Consider the following 25266-nt stretch of genomic DNA (forward strand, 5'->3'; position numbering starts at 1 on the left):
TCCCACAGTCCAAAAACATGTAATATGGGGATTAGGTCAATCGATCACTCTTGATTGACCATAGGTGTGAGTGTGAGTGGTTGTTCGCCTCTATGTGTGGCCCTGCGATGGACTGGTGAACTGTCCGGGATGTACCCTGCCTATCGCTCTACGTCAGCTGAGACTGGCATAGCTCCCCTGCGACCCTCATGTGGAGGATAAAGCAGTAGAAGATGGATGGACAGATATCCTGACCAACCGAAACAACCCAACATCACAACCCTGACCCCACAGGCTTGTACAGTTGGCACAAAGAGAACTTTCTGTGGCCAGGCGGTGTGTTGCTAATGCTCCAAGTGATACCAAGTGATCAGAGCGTCGACCCTATTCTCTGCTACTGTCAGTATCACTGTGCCCACAGTTTGGATGCGAAGGCCACTTTGTCCTCCACGTGATCCACATGTTCAGCACACACTATCGCACAGTACTCCCTTCAGCGTTTTTCTCCCTTTCTGAGCTCAAACCCTTTAGGTTTCCGTGATGAATGTGCTGTCCTGAATTGCTGAACGTGGACTTGGTCAGCCCAGAGGAAACCGCTGGCTTATTTATGTAACAGCAAGCGTGAGCTATGTCTGAGGGCTTTGTCAATGCTCCCCCTCATGAAATATTGCACCAATGCCCGGTGGAAACAGAGGGAACAGGGGCAAGGTGTTGCCGCAGTATGGCGTAGTATAGGCCTTTTTATTTCTACAATTTCCAGTCAAGAAGCGTGTTTTCCTTATTAGTAAATATAGGCTAATGCAACAAAGGCTGTGTTTGAATCTGCTCCTTTAGCAACAAAAAACTGGGTCAGAGTGTTGCGAGATCAAGTCCCTGTTTATTTTGAAGTCGTTTGTCTGCCTCTTGTTAGCAGTAAAAACGCGATCATTAAGTTTCAATTCGGGCTGTAACAAAGACTTCCACACATGAAATGGACGACACGCAGAGACTTATTGGAGATGGAGGAGACAGCTTTTATTGTAGGAGGAAGGCCCCTGTTCGCCAGTGACTGTGTTCCAGTCATTACCGACTTCTCCAGAGCGAGGAGTCAGTAATGAGCGAGCAGCATCACATGTAGATGGAGAGGAGAGGGTAGGAGATAAAAACAAAGTACGAGGCAGAGATTGATGATGCTGCTTTGTCTCATTTTCCTGCACGAGCACTGATATGGCGGGGCCTGCAGCCCGAGGTGCAACGCACAGATCTGCTTCCCTGCATCAGCAAAGTTAGAGTGAGGAAAAAGAAATTATACCAATCTCATTTTCAAAGATTTTAGAGGATGCTCCAAATCGGTTTTGCCTGATTAATAAAAGACTTAATTGCCAAGGAAACTTTAATTACTCAGTTTGACTTTTCTGTGTAATTCTGCAAATAGATTGCCTGTGCCTTGCAGCTTAGAAAACAAGGGGTGAGGCTGTTTTCTTCCCACCAGTAAATGACTTTTAAGCAAGAATTAAAATTCTAATTCTGTTTTCCTCACAGTCAGACAATGATTTGGTATGTCTTTTGTATATACTATACATCAAATGTACTTCATCAAGTTGCATAAAAAAAAAATGCTAGTGGTGGTTTCCCTCAGTTGTGAATTTGTATAAATGCAAATGTATTTTTGATTAATGTTCCTGCTTCTTTTATTTTATTAACTGTGGGATTTGCAGGCAGAACAATATCTTGCATTACTTCATTCCTTTCACCCTGAGAAATGTGTGTCAGGAAGTCACAGACAGGATGATGCTTCTCTCCGTGGGTGTAGTTTTTTTTATTCTAGGGCACAATTTGAGCCCTTCATCCGTAACTATAGAGGCAGGTATGTTCCATCTGTTGTAATATAAGATGTACGTCCTGTGATGCTATATAGGCTGGTTCTGACAGTGCATGTCATTTTTTCCTCCAGTTGTAATTACCCATCATAACTAAAGCATCCCTCAAACTGCACTGGCAAATTGCACGTCTCCACAGGCAACTGCGAAAGATCTAAAGCTCTGACTTTATAGCTCAGCACATCAAGTGAAGTATTCATCTCCACTGGACAAAACACAACGGTGCGGACATTTTGGGGATTTAGTCAGGAGGAAAGTGATGTGCGACCTCTGTTAAAGGGCGTGTTGCAGCTTTTGTCTCTGTGTGTGTGTGTGTGTGTGTGTGTGTGTCAAAGCAATAACACGAGACGTGTGTCAGGTGTGCACTTATCATGGCGTCGTCCATGTCATTGTAGAAGAGGTAACGCAATTTGTGATGACAAGTGAAAAGGTTGCTTTGTGACCTGTGTCGTTGCTGTCGTTTTCCAGTGTTGTTATTTTTTAAGTTTACGCGTGTGCACTCTTTATCATGATTAGTCAGGTCAATGCACAGAATAGACAAGCAATCGATCATAAACACAACCCTTAAAAAGTCAAGCCCTATGTGTTACTCCTACTAGCATGACATCACAATGTTAAACAGCGCAATAAGCAAAACACAAAGGCCGCAGTTAAATGCTCCTGTTATTCATTGTTTTATGTTGTATACCAATTTAAACATTGCTATACATTCATTGATGCATTAGCGTATTGATTTGACACAGTAAATGTTGTCCAGAAGCTTGGCTTCAACAAGTTCTATCACTAATCTAATCACAACTGGAATACGTGTCCGAAAAATCACAACAAACATGTTTCACCCAAACCTTGAAGCCCTACACCGCACACACTTTTTGGGCTGGAGCTCCCGACCCAGAACACTTTCAATGTCAACTGAAAAAGGAGGCCAGTAGTATTTTTTTTATGGGACTTTAAAAAAAAAAAGAAAAGAAAAAAGAGCACTCAGTATTCCATCTGCACACAGTTTAGGGCACAATGTACAGCACAGATAACACTTAAGAGGGAACAGTAAAGAACAGTGTCTTTCCTCGAGGTTTGATGAACATCACACCCTTCACTGCTCAAACACACCAAAGATGTTTAAATACACATTTAGACCCCGTGGAGTACAAAAGAAACATATGCCACATCAAGGACACTCCACTCTCAGAGCCTCCAACTGCACAAACAGATATTTGTCTGTCTGTCTGTCTGTCTGTCTATCTATCTATCTATCTATCTATCTCTCTATCTAGAGTGTAGCATCTTACCCTTTTGTTGAACCCCACTATAATGATAAAGTCTTTCACCATTTCCGTCTTCATATATGTATAAAGAAGCCGCGGATGCTTTGAAAAAATCCAAATCAAAAATAATGCTTCAAATGTCTTCTCCGGCGTAGACACTATATTTTCACCTTCCTTAACCATGGCTCTGTTGCTGTTTTCTGTCTCACCTTCAGGTGAGTGAGAATGCCAAGCAGGATCTGAAGGACGGGCTCGCTCTCTACAACTCAGACAACAACATAGGCCTGCGAAATGCCTGGAACATCATCCAGGCAGAGGTAGGAAGCACAAATTCAAATCATGAATTACATCACATATTCCAAAGTACATTGTGTTCCATCGGTGTCATCCACTGCCTAATTATAACATCTATCATACTAAAGTATTAACTCTGTGTGTCACAGTGGAAGTGCTGTGGTGTGATAGCACACACCGACTGGCATGAGGCCCTGAAGGAAAAAGTGGTGCCTGACCGCTGCTGTCAGGAGCATTACCAGAACTGTGGACGCAACTCCACCAACATGTTCTGGAACAGGGTGAGTTCACCTTGAATACAATTCAAATACATACCTGTCTTTATTGGTTTGTTTTGTTGTTGTTGTCGTTGTATGTATGTATGAATGTATGTGTGTACACAACCACAGAATGTTTGTTGAATTGGTCCACAGGAAAAAAAGCTCCTCGTTCTGTTTGGGCAGTTAATTAAATAACTTCAAAGAGAAAGAACATGTACAATAGAGAGGAGAAACAGAACGACTACACACACACACACAAAGCTGACTGTAAGGAAACTCAAAACCACTACAAGGAGATGCAGAATAATCACGGATATGAAAAAACCTCTACAAGGACAACTAAAGCCGCTAAATGAATATTGAAAGCCTCAAAAGCAGAGAGGGAGAGAGCGGTGCAAAGCTACTGCAAGGAGACACAAAATGGCCACACAAACACAGAACAACTACAAAGAAATATGAAACGCAAAGACGGCACACGTCCAAAAAATGAACCGGACACTTTACATCATACTCAGTTTTGATGTCGTGATTTAGCTCAGGAACCCTTTGTATTATTAGGCTTTCATGGCTATAAAGATGTGGGACTTTTCTTCCAAGTCCATTATCTTCCCCTTTCATGTCACATTTAGAAATCCTATAATATGTGTTAAAAATGCTAATTATGCTAATTATGTTTCTCCAAGCTGGTGTCACAGTAGAGCATAGTGCTTAAGGCTTTAGTTCATCTGTGGAGAAGCTGCTTTTCACACATCCCCAGCTGTAGCTATGTAGCTTTAAACTTTCCCTCTATTACTGCAAAATTATATCTGTCTTTCTCTGTCTTTTCTTTTTCCAAAGCCCTTGCTGTACGCTCACCAGTATCCCCCAATTACAAGCTTACGCTGCTGTTGGTCCGGCATGCGGTTTGTTAGCGAGTCCAAAGTAGAGGATTAAGAGCTGTAATATAATGAGATTGAAAATGAGAATAGACCATTAGTGAAGTGGCCCGCAGGGACGACGCAACACTCGAAGCTCGCGCGTAATCCCGCCCAGAGGAGACTGCAACACACTAAGCAACGGAGTCGAGACGTAAAAGTTGCTTTAGCACCTACACTTTAGAGGAGGCACCGCTTTGCATCTGAAACCGCCATTAAAACCCCACACACCACCTTTCTGCCAGTGGGACGACCTCCGAATGAACCCTGGTGGGAATACATTTAAGGGTTTAAGTGCTCACATCTGCGTCTGTACAGCCCATAAGTCTGCATATAAAAGTCATCACTCATGGGTAATTCACTTCCTTGATACCTCACCTGGAAATGCATTCATGCAAAGTGTATCTCACATGTAAAATAAATGCATTTCTCCTCTGGGGAAAAAAAAAAAAGTGTGAACTGAAGCCGTACAGTAGAAGTGACATGACGCCTCAAACGTACAGAAAATGCACATTTTTAGCAGCTTCACTTTACTAAAAAAACTTTACTAAAATACTTGTCCTCCTTTACAGGGTTGCTTTGAGAAGGTGGAAGAATGGATGGATGAAAACAAGCATATGCTGGGAACTATAGGCATGGTCATCTTGGTAGTGCAGGTAGGATGTTTTCTCTTTCTTCCTCCCCCTTCCTCACATTTATCTTTTTTTTGTGTGTGTGCTTCCTTTGTGTTGAGTCTGAGGGCATTTGTTTGTGTCTGGCAACATACAGTATTTACGTGCATCCTGTGGCCCCTGTGCCACCATTGTCTGCTGAGAAACTTATGAGGCCGGTGCTTTGTGGGCGTTCAGGGAACCCACACATCTTGAAATATTTAAGTCACTGTCTCCTGAACTATGATCCCGTCTGGGAGAATCAAAGTCACCTGGCTTTGTTCCAAGCAGACGATAGTCATGTACGAGGAGCCATTAGAAGCGAGGGAGCACAGATACTGAATATGGAGGAGCGGGTATTGATTCACAGATCAAAGTCTTTGTTGTGTCAGATATTCCTCTGGTTGTTCCTGTTTCTCTTTTTGTCCTAAACGATGCTTTACATTAACCTCTCTTCATAGATTTAGTGTCTCACTTTAACTTTTTTTTTTTTTTTTGGCAGTTTTGAGACGTCTTCGGAGCGGAAAAACACAAAATGCTAATGTTTTCCCCCTTGGGTTTGAACAAACTGTTGCTGTTAGACTGGGTGTGTAGTCTCCCGAGAGACTGTAAACATCAAACAAGATGTGCATTATATTATATTAAGGAAAGGATCGTGATATGTGAGCGTTATAGGAATTGCAGTGGAAAAACACTCGCAATAAGTTGATCGTGGTGAATTTACATTGTCAGCATGATTGTGAAAGGGAAACATAGTTAATATTTCATGCGAGTGGTACAGTCCAGTCGTTTCCAGTCATTCAGGGCCTCAGAATTGACAACAGTCTTATTCAAGATTGTTGTTTTTCCTCTTGAAAATGTGAACTCAAAAAGATTTCTCTCAGTAAAATGTTTTTTGTAACATGAGTAGCATCTCCTATGATAATAACGGTGTGTATAATTCAAAGGCACAACATTTCCTGCCCAAATTAAAATGGTGCACTTGTGCTTTGTCTAAAATCCTTTTCACATTCAGTCTAAAAACCTTGAATAGTGATGCTCCGTGATCTCCACCAGCCTCTGCTGCACTGCATCTTCTCACCAATGAGTAATTAAACGTAAGCACCTACCAAACATTTATGTCTGCACCTCACTATCCCGCGCTTATAATTCACTCAGCCACCTCCTATGGCACAAAGCGCATAAAACCGATCCGACAGATCTACCGTCATAGTAACTTCCACCTGCTGTTCATAAAAGCTGAAGTTCAAACACTTAAATTCCAGCCACTTGTAAATATTTCCGTTCACACTCTGTCTCATCTCCCGCACAACACGTCTTCGTATTGACGTTTCATGCTTCCGCCGTTCCCTCTTGGTTTATTTGCCTTAGACTGTCTGTGACGAGCATGACAAGTTGTCAGTTTGCCAATCTGTGAACCCACGGTTTATTCGGAAGGAGGTGACCTCACCATAAATCTCCGAGGGTTTTAAGACCCTGCACATTTTTAATGTCCTTGGGGGAAGATGATTGGGTGTTAGTTAAAATTCACAGCCACACTAAGGCGAACTAAGTGTTGGGCCGGATCTTGACTAACTTCAGATTCATGTGTATTCACGACAAGATTTCATGAAGGCCCTTCATTTAAATTGCTGACTCTTCTTCCTGTCTGATCCAACCACTTCCTTTTCTGATCATTTTGATGTTTAAACACACACACACACACACGTAAAACACAGCTTCAAAATGTATTTGACCCATAAAATCAAAATAACATCTTGTATATCAAGATTTATATATAGATATACTATGTATAAAACAACTATAGAGTTTGTATTTTGTGAAATTTAAGAACAAAAAAAAAAGAACATTTGTGACATTTACTGTAATTGCAGTCCTTTGATCGTTTGTGGAAAATTAATGAAATCTATATATACTATACTATATTGGGGTGTATACTATTTTCCGCATGACTTCATTTAAGTGCTGGGAATGAATTTCCATAGTTCAAAAACAACTTTCGTCGGGTTTGGGGAGGTTTTCAATATCACATTTGACGTAGACATAGGACGTGACATATTTCAGTTGACCAAATAATAAGATTGATAGATAGATACTTTATTGATCCCACCAAAAAAACACTTTTATCACATTGCTCTTTAAATAAGAAAAACTGGTGAACTGTCCAGGGTGTATCACCCTATGTCAGCTGAGATTGGCACTGCACCCCCCATGACCCTCATGTGGAGGATAAAGTGGTAGAAGATGGATGGATGGATGTTTTTGGTTGTTTTCAAAGCTGTAGGGAGCCAGTGTAGAGAGGCTAGAGCAGCAGCATCTGACACTAACGCAACCATATAATGCCAAAAGGGAGCATGTAAATGCATGTGAACCTTCAGTCGGACCAGAGTTGGACTCATCCGGGCCTGGTAGCTGCACCACAGTTCCCACCTCTGGCTTAGATCCCGAGATAACAGGAAAAACACATCACTCAGAAGAAGAAAATAACAGAGTCAAAATCATGGTTGCGATCCAGGCTGGTACAATGACGAAGAGACCGATTATATGCTCCATCAGCAACCGTAGCTCAACTTAACGGTGCATGGAAACATACTGACTGACGAATGTCAGCCCTGAATAAAGACCAAAACAGTCTTAAAAACTGCGACTTCAGCTTCGTTTTAATGATCTGTGTGTGTGTGTGTGTGTACACAGAGAGGGATCCAGGTGGCGGTGACAGATCCAGAAACAGACCCTGAGCTGTCAGATTAGCAGACTAATAGACACAGTGAGAATCATGACATCACGATAAGCCACACACAAGTCGGCATTATTACACACAATCCAGACGCACAGAGGAACAGGCTTATAAAGAAACTTGGGTTTTCGATTTATAAATGATTTAGCTGTGCTGAAAATGTGACATTTGGTAAAAGCCTATGCATGTATGCCGTCCTCCACAGAGGGTTTAGAAATCTCAGCATATATCATCTGACGCAGGCAGGGATGATTGCGCTTTAAAGAGTCCTGCAGGAGCATCTGTCACACCGTTTCAGTCAAACTGGATGAAGGAGTGTCAAAGCGGCACAGATGCACCCCAGGTTAATAATTGGGTTTGATTTTGAAACAGTTTTCTTTTTTATTATTATTGTTGTTGTTCCTAATTCCCTCTTAGCTGGATGCTTACAAAATAAAGCACTTCATGTTTTGATTGACAGCGGCTTAAGGTGGTTTTTTTTTCTTTCTTTCTTCCAGAAGCAAGCAGAATAAATTAGGTTCAAGGTGAACGTAACGCAAAGCTAATCACATACCACAGCAGATATCAGGAAGTTCCCCAGAAGAATAGCTTTTTTTTATTAGTGTGCCGTTTCCTCCACTATCCACACGTTATCCAGATAATGGTTTTGGGATCAGCATCGTGGCCGCGTTTGATGTATCAGCGGTAATGGAAACTTCAAAGACATGGCTGGCAACTTTGCTTCAGTGGCATCTCAGCTTGCTTCATTGACTGAATGCTCGCGCACAACAAACACACTTTCCATCACAAAGATTCCCGCGCTCTCGTCTCAACGCCATCTGAGAAAAGGAGGGAACGAGAAATTACGCTCGTGCTCTGCTGCAGGAATTATCATGCATCAAAACACAAACTGGCCCAAGGCTCCGACATCAAAAAGATCACACACACACACACACACACACACATACTGTACATATAATACATGTAAGTTCACTCCTTCTCCTCTCCTCCACAGCTCCTGGGCATGGCCTTCTCCATGACGCTGTTCCACCACATCCACAGAACAGGGAAGAAGTACGACGCTTAGCCGTGGGAAGGGCACTCAGCGGAGAGGAGCCCCACTGCCTGATGGGATAAGACTCTGATTCAAACCCCCTGCTTGCCTATTCACCCACTTTAGAACAGCCATTGGCCCTGCGTCACATCCTAGACCTTCTGTACAGATTCCAGCTGTGTCCCTGCTCTTCCCTGCTCTGTCCTCGTCACCATTCATTTTGCCAAAGAGTAACACAACTGGACAACAAGGGACATCTACTTTTGGCAAGAAAGAGAATCCCATTGCTTTTCACTCCTCTTGAGTACCTTTTGGTGTGTTTTTTTTTAGCTCAAACTAACAGTTTGCTGGAAGGAACAACAGACTTTAAGACAATGAGGACTTAACTAACGCCCCACCACATATGAAACTGATCATACCCTCCACCGACTATGGAGATGTTTTGTTCCTCCCTCTTTTCATTTGTAGATGGAAAAAAAGGTTCCAACATGGCATGCTAGTTTTCTACTTCACAGATTTACCTTTGTCATTGAAATGTCAAAATGTATGTCGGATTATTGTTTCCTGTTTCTTGTGGGTGAGTCTTCAGCGCTCCTGTGGGTTGTGAGTGTTGAACAGATCAGACTGTGTGTGTGTGTGTGTGTGTGTGGGGTTGGTATTTGAGGTGGCATTGCTGCAGAGAGGGCACCGACGTGTCTAATGTAATCCATGTTTCATATTTTCATTCATTTGGCTGAAGAGATTTGGTTAAAGCGAGCACGCGGAGTCACGAGTGGAATTATGTTCATAGAAAATGCGGCAATATCCTCGGAATAATCAACTGTCAACGGAGCCATGACACACACACACACACACACACACACACACATTGTGCAGCAGCGTTCCCATTCCCTGTGAGACGATACAAATAGTGTAAAAAGTTGCCATTTATTGGGGCTCCAGCAGAACTGTCAAGTGAAGAGGTCTAGTGGGTGATGAAGTTTCCATTTTTAGAATACAGATCAAAATGTGCGCGTGTGCGCGGCTTTGCGAGTGTGTGTGTTTTATCACACTGTCTCCGCTGTGACAACAAAATAGGACATATAAATCCTAAGAAGCCGGGGCACAAGGGGCGGAATCCGAGCTTGTCGAGCTGCCGCCATCAACTGTGCAAGCGTTTCTTTTCTCTCTCTCTCTTCCTGTGATCTCGTACGTCTGCACTGCCCTCCTCGTTCTCTCCCTCCAGCTGTCCCCTCCTTTCTTTTCTTTTCCCCGTTTTTGTCTCACAGTTCCTCTGCCGACATTCCTGCTCATCACTGCAAGATTTCGACTTCTCCAATTATTGGCGAGCCTCCTTTTTTTTCTCTCCCCCTGCTGCCAGCAGAGGGGAGGGGGGGGGCCGGTGGGAGGGAGCGTGGGCCGATCAAAGCTGAGACAGATAGGTATCGCAACAGGCCCTGTAGTTATGTCTGCTTAAGTCTCTTTACCACCACTTCTCCGCAGGGGGTCTGTGCATCAGCCCTCCTCCATGAAACTGGAAACACTGTAAATGACTGCGGCCACGAGCAGAGAAAATAAACGTCCTCCGCTGTTTGCCGTGGGCTTCAAAATGTCTGCGTGCGAGATAAGCAGCGGTGTGGAGGACTGTGTCGTTGTGGAAGGGTAATCATTTGTTTGACGGCGTCCAGAGCGACATGATCAGACGCGTGGTTCACACTCGAGATGTCAGTAATTACCTCCACGTGTGTGTGTGTGTGTGGTTGAACTACAGAGGCGATATATATATATATATATAAACACTTTGTTTTCTCCTATAGGGTTTTTATTTGGAATTTGTTTTCTGTAAACACCTGTACGAACACGTGACCGCTCATGTTCTGCAGACCGCCGGCCGCGTCGCCTGGATTCGTTCGCCATGCGCCGTGACGACATTTATGTCCACGTCGGCCGTTTTCTTTACGATTTCGGTTTTAATTAAGCTTGACTTATCTCTACGAACACAACGGTGTCATTTTCAGTCCGCGCAGATGCGGCGGCAGGTGTTAGCAAGCACTTCACATATTTCATGTTTTGTTATTGTTTTTTTGGTTTTTTTTAAAGCCCTTTATGGCCCGCACAGGTGTTTCCGTCGACTTTGACTGATTAAACCTCGAGTCAGGTTGAAGTTATTTGGCGCTGCTCTCTGCCTGGAATCATGAAACTGACGAAACTCTAATAACGCTGATGAAGTGAGCGGCTCGTTCTTAACAGATGCAACGAAACCAGCTGCAAAACAAATAACCATAACAGCCTTGTTCTAGAAGATCATGTGAACAAGATGCTATTTGTGTTACGTCGGTTCTAACGGCATCAATCTCTTTGATTTCTCTTGATATGACCGTGGCTCAATTCTGCCCCTTCTTCACCCACTCACTACAAACTCTACTGGCTTTGAATCTGTTAAAGAAATGAGCTGAGATTTCTACACATGAACTCTTAGAACTCTTAAATCGGAGCATTTCGGCTGTGATTTTTCAAACATACAGAGGGTATAAGAATGTGCAATATAGAGCGTCTGTATAATGTCCTTTATTCAGCATGTGATAAAAAAACACCAACTCTATGAGCCAAACGTACTCAAAATGTCCGATTGAATTTGAGATATTTGGAAATACGTCACAGTTCATTGTTTTTATGAACAAAGAGAAAAGAAAAACGCTCTATTTTGTGACTTCTGCACAATTGTCGCTACTTTATATCACGACTAAAAATGTGATACAAAACGAATCATAACTTTGACTCGACAACACATATTTTTTTTTAAAGCCTGCATATGTGACCTATAAACACACCCCCCCCAGGATGTCCATATAAGGAGTTGTGTATTATTCGCACAACAAGTTACCATGGGTTAATGAATCATTGTTTTTTGCGTTAGTGTCCAACTGTTAATGTATAAATTTACTCTTAATGTCGCACAGTTGACAGAAAAAAGGATGTGATGTGATGTGAGGACATTCCTTTCATTGGGGAAACGGCCTTGATGACAATTTTCAGTAGGTGTAAAAAAAAACAATTAAAAAAACTACCTTGTAGTTGTCCTGCCACGTCGCACACCATGATGTGAAGGAAATCTCTCAGCAGCATTAGAGGTGCCGCCACATTACTCACCTGAGGTCAGTCTTAGTTTTTCTTTTTTTCTTTAATGACTTAATCTGAGACACAGTTAAGGACAAGCAGGTGGGGCCGTGGCTTCATGCATCAGGAAGCAACACATTTGGGCCGTGATGCGCAGCGACCCCGCTGGCTGCGATTCAACTCCTGACTCGCCGCGTCCACAGGGGGAACATGACTGCTGCTGACGTACAGTGAAGTGCTCCCCGGGGACGGGCTTCCTCCCCGTATTTACCGCCTCGCTCACCGCAGTGAGACACATGGCACATGGTTAAAAGGAGGACTAGAGCTGGTGTGTCAGTAAATCAGACGAGAGATAAATATTTTGTTTTATCTTAATTTATCTTGTATCCGTTGGAAAAGTGTCGCAGAAAACGTCCTGAAGCAAATTCTGGTGTCTGTCTCTCATCCTGACGTCACCCAGACTCTGTGACCCTTTGACCCCGACGGATCCGACGCCGCGCCGTCATTCTGACGTTCTACTTTCCGTGTCGGGAGAGAATAAAAGTTTCTCCATGTTTTTTTTTTCTTTTTCTGAAAGCAGGGATGAATGCCACTTTAACAGAAGCTGTTTAATGATGTTATTTTTGTATTTCGCTTGTCGCCCGTTCCCCCCCTTTTTGTATGTTATGCTGTTGTTTTCCTTGTTGTAGGATTTTTCATTATTGTTATTATTATTATTATTATTGTTCTATTCATGACAGAGGCACCATTGTTGCACGTTGTGAGAATATTAAGCTTTCTTTTTTGAGTGTTAGGCTTCACGGCGTCTCCTCTGCAAGGTGCAAAAACCACCTTTCTGTCTTAACACTGCCACGGGCGGTTGAAGCAATTAAGTCAGAATTGATAGAGATGGAAAAATTTGGCATTCATCATCAGCGGAAGCCCACAAAAGATGTACTGCACGCCTGTCAGCGTGCCTCTCTGTATTAAGATCAAGTTGAATTAAATTAGAATGTGCTGCCATAATTTGCAGTATGTCTTTTAAAACTGCCAGTGTCAGGCCCATTATGTATTTCTAGAGCATGTACTATTAAAATGACTGTGCAGCACAGAGCAAATGTTACCGCAGTATATCGCCGCTGTACGTCAGCCCCCGGGTGTAAATATGCTCATTTTCTACAATTGACGTAACTTACTTTACCTCTGCCACGTCTAATCACAATTACATAGGCTACAGTGTATTTGCCACTTTCTTATTTTAACGACTCACTCACAGACACATGCTCCGCCTACATCTCGTCCATCTTCTAAGTACAGGAGCGGTGTAACATGTTGATGTAAAACTGTGTTCTTTTTGACGGTATGGTTACGGTTTTTCATATTTTTTTCGTCCTTATGTTTTGTTTTTGGAAGCAGTATAAAGTATTTGTAATACGCGGAAGCACTCGCAGTATAAGCCACAGGGATGGTGAAGGAAGAATGCACATGCAGTAATTGGTTTTTGTCTGCTGTGAAGAATTTTACAGACATAGAAACGGCTTCTTTTTTTTTGCCACACTCGACATATTATTTTTGTAATCTCCTTATAATCCTTCCCACATGCTGAAACTGAGTATCTGAGCAGTGGAAATGTATGCTCAAGAAAATGGTGTGTTTGATGTTGTGTTTGCTGGGTAGCAACTATGATGATACCTGCCAACCTGTGTCCTGTGGTGTTTTCTGCTACATGTGAAAGCACTCTGAATATCTATACTATAGGTGGTGCACTACTTTATCTTTATTCTCTAAATCAACTATTTTTTAAATAAAGCAAAAGTGTGTCTCAAAAATCCCCCACGACACCGAACACTCATTTGCCTTTCATATTTAATGACTCGATCCTTCCGATGTGTTCCTCTCTTTTCCTTTTGAGTGAGTCGCTGTCACGTCACATAGGCGGCGTTTGAACACTTATCTAACGCTGGAGCTTTTTGGAGTTGGTGAGACATGAATTGGCGTGAACAGCAGAGTGAGGCTTTGTCACAGCAGATCCCACGGTGTATTCGGCGAGAGAGAGAGAGAGAGTGGCGTCACTGCCTTCAAATGGCTCCTTTAAAAGAAAACCTGCAGGAGTTGTTTTTTGTTTGTTTTTTCCTGAAGACACTGATATGAGCTAATGGAAACCAAGAGTTCCAGAGGAGCTTTTTTTATTTTTTATTATTTATTTATTTTTTCAAGTACAAAAAGGAAAATGAAAAGTGGGAACCGCCGACCATTTTTGTCTCGTATTTTTACAGCACGGAGTGAGTGAGTGAGTGAGTGAGCGAGTGAGTAGCACAAGGTTTTTATGTGACGCTCTGTTCCTTCCTTTTATTTCACCCACGTTGTTAGGAGGCCCCTATGTGACAGTGAGTGAGATTTTATTATGCCATTCCATCTTGGCCCTTTGTTGACACCTCTGTTCCTTCTATGCAAAAAATATGACATATTTTAGCCATTGTACAGATTATTTTGTATAAGTAACATGTATTGAAATAAAGTGAACAGAATCAACCGTGAATACTTTTTTATTATTATTATTATTACTGGTAGTTATTCTGGCATTTCACATTTTTGTTTTGATGATAATGCTTAGTTTGACCGAGCATGATTATTCACCTTGTTGACTTGCAGAGGAGGCGACTGTTGTATGTGTGATTGTGATTGTTGTGCTTCCATAAGTAAATCTTAATAGCACAGCAGAAAGACAATGGGCGGATTGTCAAGCTGTGTAAATACTGTTTACATACAATTTATTCTCTCTTTTTTTTAACTGCACTTATGTTGAGTTTAAGCAAGATGTAGAATTTTGACCTTTTGGGAAATTAAATCAGAATTAGAATGAGGGATGAGGGATTCAGTGCTTTGCTCAGGGGCAAGTCAGCCCTCGACCCATTCTGGGAATGAGAAGAGTCAGTGGAGTGTGGAATGTGCTGTTATGTTAGCCTCATATAACTGCAGTGTAATAGTTTAATAACAATAATAATCACAGTATAATTTCCCTCAACAGTATGATGGATTATTAGGGCCAAACTGAAGAGAGAAAAAAATAATCCTTTGAGAATAAAGTCGCAATATTACGAGAATAAAGTCGTAAAATTAAAAAGTCATAGTACGAGAAAAAAAGTTGTAATATTATGAGAATAAAGTTATAATTTCACCAAAATAAAGCTGTCATTTTTTGAGAATAAAGTTGTAATATTAAAAAGTCTTAATTTTACGAGAATTAAGTGGTAATTTTACAAGAATAAAGTCATAAATTTACAAGAGTAGTCGGAATATTAGGAGAATAAAGTCATAATTTTTGCGAGAATAAAGTTGGAATATTAGGAGAAAAAAGTTAGATTTCATTTAATCATTTTCATTATGTGTATTATTATGTATTATTACTTCACCCCACAGAGTTGAAGTGAAGTATTGTTTTTAGTGGCTCTGTCTGTCTGTCTGTCTCTCTGTCTGTCTGTCTGTGTTTCCGCACTTGCACTTGCCACGATGACCTACAGAGGCCGACAGAGGCTTGTTGCGTGAATGGGGTGATGTGACCAGAGCCACCACCAGCCATTTCCTCCTCCAGTCCACGAAAGAGATGATTTCCTCCAAGTCTGAGTGTGAGTATTTCTCCCAAACAAACTCAGTTTCTTTCACAAACTGTTTAAAGTCCTGATGCTAAAGATAATGTGGCGAAAAGATTACATTTTTGTTTATTTGTGAATCCCAAATCAAAATGTAACTTCACAAAATTTCTCATCTTGGGGCAGGTTTGCAGCTGGACAATCAGATTTTTTGCTTGAATAATAATTATGACTTTATTCTCATAATATTATGACTTTATTCTCTAAAGATTAATAAAGTCTTAAGTTTACCCTTACACTCAGTCATACAACAGAAAGATAGATTAGACAGCAGATGCTTTTATCGCTTTGGATAAAAGTGTCTGCTAAATGACATGTAATGTAATGTAATATAGATAAAAATATAAAAAATAAGCAACACTACAGACAGTGTTGGATGAGGAGGTAAAACTCATGTTCACGTATCAACAAACCGAGGTCACTGAGGGAGGCTACGTTCTATCTATCACTCCACAGGAGACACTTGATGTATTGACAAAAATGGGATTAAGCATTCACAAACAAAATCCTCGCTGCCAAGGACAGTTCAGATTATATTTCACTACATTTTTATTGGCAAGCGTTTGAGAGCAGAGGAAGTGGTGATGTTTTTACATAACCCTCAGACTCCTGTGTGGTAGTTTTTTATTATTAGTATTCCTCTCTGGTCAATCTGACGGATAACAAATGTCCCGTTTTTTCCACCTTAATCTCACGTGTGGATTCAACTGGATGTTTTTCCTTCAAGTACAAAATGGCCTCGGCACAGGAGAGAACATCACAACAATGTCTCATAACCACGTTAGATGTTCTCCTGTCCATGAATTTCATTGTGCGGACTTTGTCAACAGCCGCTCTGTTTTATCCTCTGCAGGAAATCATCTGACAATAAATGACATTAGATGATGCAGCAAAAAAATGCTTTCAGGTCTTTGATACAGGATCTAGGAACTTAGGCGGTAATAGAGAGCAGCAGGTCGACAATACTCCAGTACTCGTATGAGCCATTCAGTTGCAGTCAGCCAGAGATAGTTTTTGTGTAATCTGACTCACTGGGCCACATCGACAGTTCTGGGGCCTACCAGCATGGCAGGGCAGCATCACGTCACCATGCCCCCTTTTTTAGACAGCCCTTCACTCACTGCAAATACCAAAGGACCCCTCCCTCTCTCCAAACAGACCCACGGACATACAGTATGTGTGGGCTGGGGCTGGATATGAGGACTGTTTTGAAGTAACACGTTCTCTAGATCTGGATATGGGAGAGTAAAAACACCGACACGCTATGGATAGGCAACAGAACCTGAACCGGACGGAGACCTTCTCCTTCGTCAACCCCTGGATCCGATATTTTCTCTTCTTCTTCAGCTTCCTTTTCTGGGTGAGTAGAGCGTTGCACTGGTAAATGATAGTCGTCACGCCCCCACACACACACACACACAGCTGTTCTGCTCTCCTGCCACACAGAGTAATCCTCATATATCACAGCGTACGCGAGCCACCGGCTAACACAAGAGTTTAGTTTTCTCCAAATTCAGATTAGTTAGAAGGAGAAGCAAAGCTACAAAAAGACAAAAGTAAAATAATAATAATAAAAAAAAGAAAAGCTTATGAATACCAAATAAGGGAAATAATTCAAACAGTATCGGGAGCTGCATGCAGCGGGGGCACCCATCCTCCCTGCTGCTCGCCATTTTAAATTTACTGCAGTTATATATTATGGACACTGACTCCCCATGCATCACCGTAGCAAATGTTGAGCGGTGCACTCAGCTCACTTCTGTCTCACAGTGAACAATAAAACACCTAGTAATTCCAGCGAGCCTGCTGCTATCTGAAGGTCTCGATATATTTTCTGTCAAGTGGTGTTGTTTGAAAGCGGTTGTTGTCTGCATTGTTTTACAACATAACAGCACAAATAATGAGTCCATAACATGAACACCGGCGATTCCCCAACAAGGGGCTATACTTTTATTCCAGGAAGTACTTTTTGTTGTTTAGTCGCTATACGACAATGGGCCCTTTGCGGGACAAACCCAGGTGTAACTGAAAAACACCTCTGCTTTTCCTGCTAAAACGGGTCAAAACAGAGTGAGTCGTCCCGCAAATGGAAGGTTGTGGGTTAGATTCCCGGCTCCACTAAGTCTACATGTGGATGTGTCCTTGGGCGAGACACTGAACCCCAAATTGCTCCTGACGGCCGTGAGGACATGTGCGAATGGGTATGAAAGATGTGAGATGCTCTGTATGAATGTGTGGGTTGTGAATGAGTGAATGGTGAAATTGTAGTGTAAAGCAGCTTTGAGCGGTCATCAAGACTAGAAAAGTGCTATATAAATACAAATAGTTGATTAACCCTCAGTGCTTACATGGCACAGATGGAAAATTGCCATGGGAATAATACACAACTCCTTATTTGGACATCCTGAGGTGTGGAGTCAAAGTTATGATTGCATCATTTTTAGTCGTGATATAAAGCTGCGATAATTGTGCAAAAGTCCCAAAATTAGACCGTTTTTATTCGTATCTTTGTTCATAAAGTCGGAGCCAAGTGAACTTTGAGCTGTGATGGATTTCCAAATTTCACAAATTTCACAAATTCAATCTGATTTTAAACATTTTGAGGACTTTTTGTTCAGGCGTGTTTATATGAAAATGAAAAAAGAAAAACTGTCTATAGATTGTGCTGAAAAAAGGATATAAGACACTCTATATTGTGCATTCTTATAGCCTCTATATATATATGTTTTAACATAGTAATGGGGGAAAGCAGCCAGGGTTAAAGCTAAATGCTAAGCAGTGGTTACTAAGTTGTAAGTCATAGAACAAGCAATGCAACACTGACAGATTGAAACATCACTTCCACTCATGAATGCGTGACATACAGTAACATCCATTTTAAAATCATTTAATATGGAGACTTTTGATCTTAGTAGGCCAAGGCCTCAAAGGTTTGTATTACACAAGCTCGTAGTTGTGAAGACACAAGTGGGAAAAGAGATTTAAAAGTATATGAGATACTATGATGCAGCAATTCAACCATCCATGGAGCCCTTTGCCCTTCATCACGTTCACTCACACACACACACACACAACTCTGACTCTCACTTGACTGACTCTCCAAAAAGTCCTACACAAACACGGCAAACACTCGGGCAGCGACCGCGGCAGCCGCACGGCTCGTTTGTTTTGCTCAGACGCGAAACACTGCAGCCCTAATCCATCAGGCCTTTGTTCCCTCGGCTCAGTGCAGCTGGCGCTCACCTCCGCTCACAACCCGCCAGGAGGAGCCTGATTCATTCCTTTGAAAAGCCTAGAAACATCACTGTCTGTCTGTGTGCACACGTGTGTTGGAATCACATGAGCGTACAAAGTGGCAAACTTGCACATTAACACACACAAACAAGGAAAGATACCCTTTAAAGACAGACTTTTCTGCTCTAAAAACCTTAAATAAATCTCAATGGCATTGCAGAACGGCACTGGGTGGGTGGTTAAGCTGTGTTATCCAACTTACATGCAATTTATCCTTCGTTAACAACTGCGCTTTCACGCAAGTGCACTTTGCATCGCCACAATTACGCAGCGTTTTGTGCTATTGGAAAAATTCCAGCGGTTTCTGAAAGCTGACAAGTTGCACGTCAAAGTCAACATGTGGTGATAACGTAATTTCACCCGCACTGTTGCAGGAAGCCGCACTGTTTGGTGCCTTGCTCAGGGGCAAGGGTGTGGAATATGTGCTTTTATGTTAGCCACAGTATAATAACATAATAACAATAATCACAATATAATTTCCCTCAACAGAAAGATAGATTAGATAAAAAAAAATACAAAATTTAAAAGTGTATTCAATAAAAAAACGAGAGCTTTGAGTTCTAAAAACCTCTTGTAACAGACGTTCCACACAAAATGTGCCTCACCAACATCTTTTGCTTTTACGACTATTGTCTTGTCAAGGCGTCGTGTCGATTCAAAACTGCAGGAGAGGAAAAACAGAAAGTTTTACTGCAATAATTTACTTTTTCTAGAACACGGAAAAAACGTTCTCAGTTAAGGCACGTAAAACAACTAACACCTCTTCCATTGCAAATTTGGTACAGTGGATCATTATGACCTCCACAAATCTGATGCAGGCTCTTCAGACAGAAACAAAACAACTCTAGGCTGAACAAAAGAACAAAACACACACACACACACACACACAAAAAGACTAATCAGAAGAGTGTTTGGAAATCTGACGTCTGAAAATAAAAGCCAAGCCAGGCCAAATTGTTATTCACGGTGGTAAAAACAATCAAGGGAAGGAGGGAGATTGGTGTTGACTATGATATAATCAACAGGAAACTCTAATTCCATCCATTTTCTCTCCTCCTTGCTGCTGAGGTGAACTCACAACACAACAGTCCTCGAGCAATATCATTACTTACAGCACACACTCGACCGTCTGTTGTCACCGCTTTGAGACCTCATTACAGGGGGGAGGTTGGCTTCCCTTCATCCACTGCATGCAGCGTGGGCTGTTGCAGGCAACTTTTGAACTCTGTTCAACATTTTACACGGGAGAAACTTTTCTTCTTTTATTGGAAAGGGAAACAAGAGTAGGTCTCAGACAGTTCAACACCCTGAACTCCTCGCACACACACACACACACACACACACACACACATCACCTCCAGCCTCTCCATGATTCTTCCTGTGTCTCACCGTCTCTGTTGTAATTATCTCTTCAATGGTGAAACTACAAAGCTCTACTCAGTCATGCTCAGGTGGATAATAATCCTGATTTTCTCATCAAGGCCACATTTTACTCAACAGGGACATTAATACAGATGATACTGGGGAAACAGAACAAATCTGGAGATTATTTTGCTTGAAACCGCCATCCAAATTCAGATGATTAAAGCTGAGATCCAAGTGTTTTGTCATATTCTTCTCACCAGCACCCATCTGTCTGTTTATCATAAACAACATAAACTGGCGTACAGGTGCTGTGCATATTTAGCACCTGAGAAAACACTCATCACTGCAAATCTGAACACACCTGTCCTGGTAGACAATGCAAATAATAAAAAAAGTGCAGTTTCCCCACGGAGAAATGAAGAATTTACACATAAATAACCGGCGCTTTTCTTGTCGAGAGTTGGCCGAGAAATCGCTCTGTCCTGGAGCCAGGAGACAATTAGTTTAGCATAGCATCAAGATGCAAGGGGAAACAGCTGTAAAACAAAAACAAAACAAAAACAAAAGGAGAGGAGAGGAAAAAGGAAAGTATTTTAAGAGCAAGTCGAGCTTAATCGCCTGTCTGCCTTCCTGTGTTATTATTAACCCTTAGAACACAGAGCATTTCAGCTGCAGACGCTATAAAAATGTGCAATATAGAGTGACTTATATCCTTTTTTTCAGCACAATCTAGGCAATCTGATGACACACCTGACACACCTGAGCAAGGTACTTTAAATGTTTAAAATATGTCAAAGTTCACTTTTTTATGAACAAAAATGTCAGAAAAATTGTGTGACTTTTTTAACGCATAAGAAGATGAAAAAAACCCACATTTTTTAAAGCCTGAATATGTGACCTCTAAAGACACACCGTTTTATATTATTCCCATGTCAATTTACCATGGGACCTGCGTGTGGTATTTCATGGAGTTTGCATGTTCTCACTGTGTGTGTGTGCAGGTTTTCTCCGGGTTCTCCTGGTTCTCCGGGTTCTCCGGGTTTCCTCCCACAGTCCAAAAATCTGTTGTCTCTCTCTGTGTCCCTGTGATGGACTGGCGACCTGTCCAGGGTGTGACCTTGCCTTTCACCCTATGTCAGCTGGGATTGGCTCCAGTGAGAGAGAATTAGCTCAACATGCTTTATGAACAACATTTTCAAAAGTGCTGTCTCTCCCTCAGGTTTTCTCATTGCTGATCGTTGCAATCGGAGTGTATGCGAAAGTCCAGAAAGCTACAGGTGAGTGAATACATGACACATGACACACTTGTGTAATATTCAGGTATATCACTCACTCATCAGCATACTGTGCAGTAACCTAAATATGCAAAAACAATTTGTTCTATGTGTGTTTTTGTGTATAGAGTTCATTTTTTTATGTATAATTGTGCTTACATAACCCCCGTGCGACACTAAAATCACTGAGTCTATTATCCAGTGTTATAATTACGGGACGTTTTTCCCCTTTTCCTTTTTAATTGTATTGTATTTTTTGTATTTGCACCCGTTGAGCCACCATAAAGCAACAGCTTGTCATGTCTAACGAGTCAACATGCGTTATAATCATTGCCTTCACATCTAATTAGTAAAATACAGGACGTGGTCAAAATAAAGGATTAGTTTTGCCACTCCCCACTGCCTCTGTCTCTGTAGAAGAGGAGGTTAAATAGAGAGATGTGAGGTTTACAAAAAAGGTGCAAAGGATTTAAAAAAAAAAAAGAAGGGAGGAATAGACAGACATGTAAACAGAGGCTGTTGTGCTCCTGTCTTTCTGCCAGACACAGTGCGGGACACGTTCCTCATCGACCCAGCTGTCATCCTAATTGTGGTGGGGGTGGTCATGTTCTTCATTACGTTCTGCGGTTGCATCGGGGCCCTCCGAGAGAACATTCACCTCCTCAAGACAGTAATAGACATAACAGACTCTTCTCTAATACTGGGCCTGTGTTTTGCCTCCAATGTGCTAGATTAAATGACATTTAATCCAAAAGCCAAGTAAGAAGAAATCAGTCACTTACAATTCTGCCTCAGTCAGTCTGTGCTTTCACGTGTGTTGTCTGTGTCCATAGTTCTCCATCAGCTTGACGCTGGTCTTCCTGACACAACTGGCCATTGCAATACTGGGCTTCTTCTACTCTGATCAGGTATCTACCTCTTTGCCGTCAAGTCCATGCAGTAGCTGAGGTATTAGAGAATCTAAAGTCATTATAAGGTCATATTTTGGTCTCACATTCTCCTCCATAGCAGCAATGACAACACAATTGACCATTAATGCCCCTGAGCTCTATTCGCTGCCAGCTTTAGGACATTGTGTTCATTTGTACAATGTACAATGGATAAAAACAGAGGTTGCCAGGTCATCTGAACACACAGGTGAACCCACTGCCCACACAGAGGGGATGTCTGAGAAGGAGTTTTCATCACATGTAACACTAGAGCTTACTGTTGTTTATAAATCCTGGACAGATACTGTATAGAAGAAAAGAGAGCAGACATTTTATTTTCCCTCTTGAGGACACACTGGCTTAATTATCATTATTATTATTTAATATTAGTATGTAATACATATGTAATAGTGCATATACATAGTTTACATTGGTGTCGTCCCCTTTGGCAGATCATGTGTGTGTAAGGTGTTGCATGCAGTAGCAAAACTGACAAGTAAAATTACACAAATACAAAATCCTTTCAAGATGAAATCCATCTGAGAAAAAACTAAGGCATTCTTTTCTTCAGGTAAAATGATATAATGAATGAATTTATAAAGCCATGGCAATGTCATCCAAAGTGACAATATGATCAGATATTTTAATTCTAAGATGTTTAAGGCACCTGTGTATGCACACACTTTTCCTCTGATGCTGCAAAGTGATTTTTTTCAGTCTTGATTTTATGAACGTTTGTATTCGATACGGCAGAATGAGCCTATCATTTCCAGCCGATATACAATGAAGAATTATGTTTATTGAATTGCATTTACAATACGCAGTAGCTTCCAAATCTGATAAGGTTTGTGCAAAATAAATAAAAAGAAAGTGGAAAAACACATTTGATATCTACTTATAAGCGTCTGATACTTATTATACAGTATATCTGATTCGAAATTAGACTTTCTGAATAAGTAGCATCTCTATCCTCCAGAGCCCCACAAATAACCCCAATGTCTGACTACAGGGAAAACAAGGCTTCCCCCGCGTGAGCATCCACTTATCTCCAACAGTAGCGCTCCACGAGGGGTCCACAGAGAATAAAAACACAACAGCCCGTGGAGGCAGCGTTCCCTGACACTGGTGTCTAGTGGGGATGCGTCTGGTGCCTGATGATACCTCTCCTCTCCTTCGTGTTCTCTGTCAGCACTTGGACTGCCTGCTGCTAAACAGAGACATTTAACAACCCTCCCAGCATCCTTCCTCACTAAATGATTCAAATGCTTCGGCACTTCAAAGCGGAACCAAATGTTCCATTTCAACGGATCCCTTGAAGCAGGCTTTGCCGCTAATGATGTGTGGAGGTGTGGCGGTGAGCTGAGGCCCACGAGCATGTACTGTAACATGAGTGAGAGGTGGGGTGAGGGTGAGGGTGAGAATCCTCGCGGAATTGGGGCTATTCTGATACAGCTCGCAGTGTTTATCAACATAACCTGTTCTAGCTCTCTAACACGAGCTGTAACACGGACAATTCACGAAGCCTCCAGCAAACCACGAACAGAAGTTAATTTCAAGCGTAATGAAATTTTAAAGTTCAGCAGCTTATTAGCATACAGTGCTCCCATTGGCATAATTCATCTGAAGTCAGCATGTGAAACCGCATGTGGACATCCCTGTTCCCAGAATATTTAATGGATGGAAATGTGCATTGAATATCTTTTCATAATTGTTTATATTGTGTTTGAGGAATACAATGTGTAAATGTTTACAATCCGGGGTTTCATAGGAGTCTATAAAGTAATTTTATTGAACAAATATTAAAAAGCCAACACAAAAAGTAGCACAGATGTGTGTTAATAATTTAATCATAAGTAGGGATTTCAGAATATTCAGGAAATCATTGCACTTCAGTTGTTGTTTTTTTGTTTGTTTTTAGCAAGTGACGCTAATGAGATTTGACACAAGTTTGTGCAACCACTTTTACTTGTCGAGCCATATTTTTAGGCACATCCAAAAATGAATCTGTTACACTGGAGAGAAACAGACATCACTCTGCATATAATCATTGATTCTATTTACTCACCTTTTTCTCTCATGTTCTCCATAGTTTTTAACTTCAAATGTAGTGTGAAAAGGAGAAACTCATGCTTTTGCTTTACACGCACCTTTTTTTGTGTGTGCTGATTCATGCACTGCCAAAGTGAACACAAGCCATTTCAAAAACATAATGCCCCGGCAGTGTGGCAGACATTTGCAGCCTCTAGTGTTCCTCTTAATAGCCTGTGCTTTGTGAAACATTTATGTTCATTTATGGTTAACAGATTGCATTAAATTTGAGGATTTTTTTTCTTTTCCAAGTGATTCTAAATAGTGCTGGACCAATGCTGAGTCTAAGCATCAGATCAACTGATCCATAAACACAGCTGAAATTTGGGTTAATTGACCTTGAGGAGTAAATGGTTTCATTAGTGCCTGCTGCTCCAAGGCATACTAGTCAGAACTTGCGAGAATTCTCACTGTCATAGTTTAGTATGGAGTCCAAAAAGACACCAAAATGTCATAGTTTAGTATGTGGTCCAAAAAGACACCAAAATGTCATAGTTTAGTATGTGGTCCAAAATGTGACAAAAATGTCATAGTTAAGTAAGTGGTCCAAAATGTGACAAAAATGTCATAGTTTAGTATGTGGTCCCAATTGTGAAAAAA

General features: G+C 41.5%; 2 protein-coding genes across 4 annotated transcripts in view; both read left to right on the forward strand.

Annotated features, from left to right (window-relative positions):
* Window positions 1-9384, forward strand: part of tspan9a (tetraspanin 9a) — a 144255-nt gene extending 134871 nt beyond the window's left edge. For 2 of the 3 annotated variants that reach the window (XM_044035915.1, XM_044035913.1), the window contains 4 exons: window positions 3319-3420; window positions 3547-3678; window positions 5144-5227; window positions 8953-9384. In XM_044035915.1, the coding sequence (XP_043891850.1) occupies window positions 3319-3420; window positions 3547-3678; window positions 5144-5227; window positions 8953-9024 (390 nt within the window). In that variant the 3' untranslated portion in view covers window positions 9025-9384. Of the gene's footprint in view, window positions 1-3318; window positions 3421-3546; window positions 3679-5143; window positions 5228-5723; window positions 6952-8952 lie in introns of those variants that run through there. The other variant, XM_044035914.1, reaches the window with a different exon arrangement.
* Window positions 9385-16866: 7482 nt separating this feature from the next.
* LOC122776326 (tetraspanin-33-like) lies at window positions 16867-22611 on the forward strand. The gene is made up of 4 exons (XM_044036800.1): window positions 16867-17076; window positions 21595-21652; window positions 22192-22319; window positions 22483-22611. Exons 1-4 carry the CDS (start codon window positions 16981-16983, stop codon window positions 22594-22596), a joined length of 396 nt encoding a protein of 131 aa, XP_043892735.1. The 5' UTR covers window positions 16867-16980; the 3' UTR covers window positions 22597-22611.
* Window positions 22612-25266: the final 2655 nt, after the last annotated feature.

Source organism: Solea senegalensis, linkage group LG10, assembly GCF_019176455.1.
Source record: "Solea senegalensis isolate Sse05_10M linkage group LG10, IFAPA_SoseM_1, whole genome shotgun sequence".
Lineage (NCBI taxonomy): Eukaryota > Metazoa > Chordata > Actinopteri > Pleuronectiformes > Soleidae > Solea > Solea senegalensis.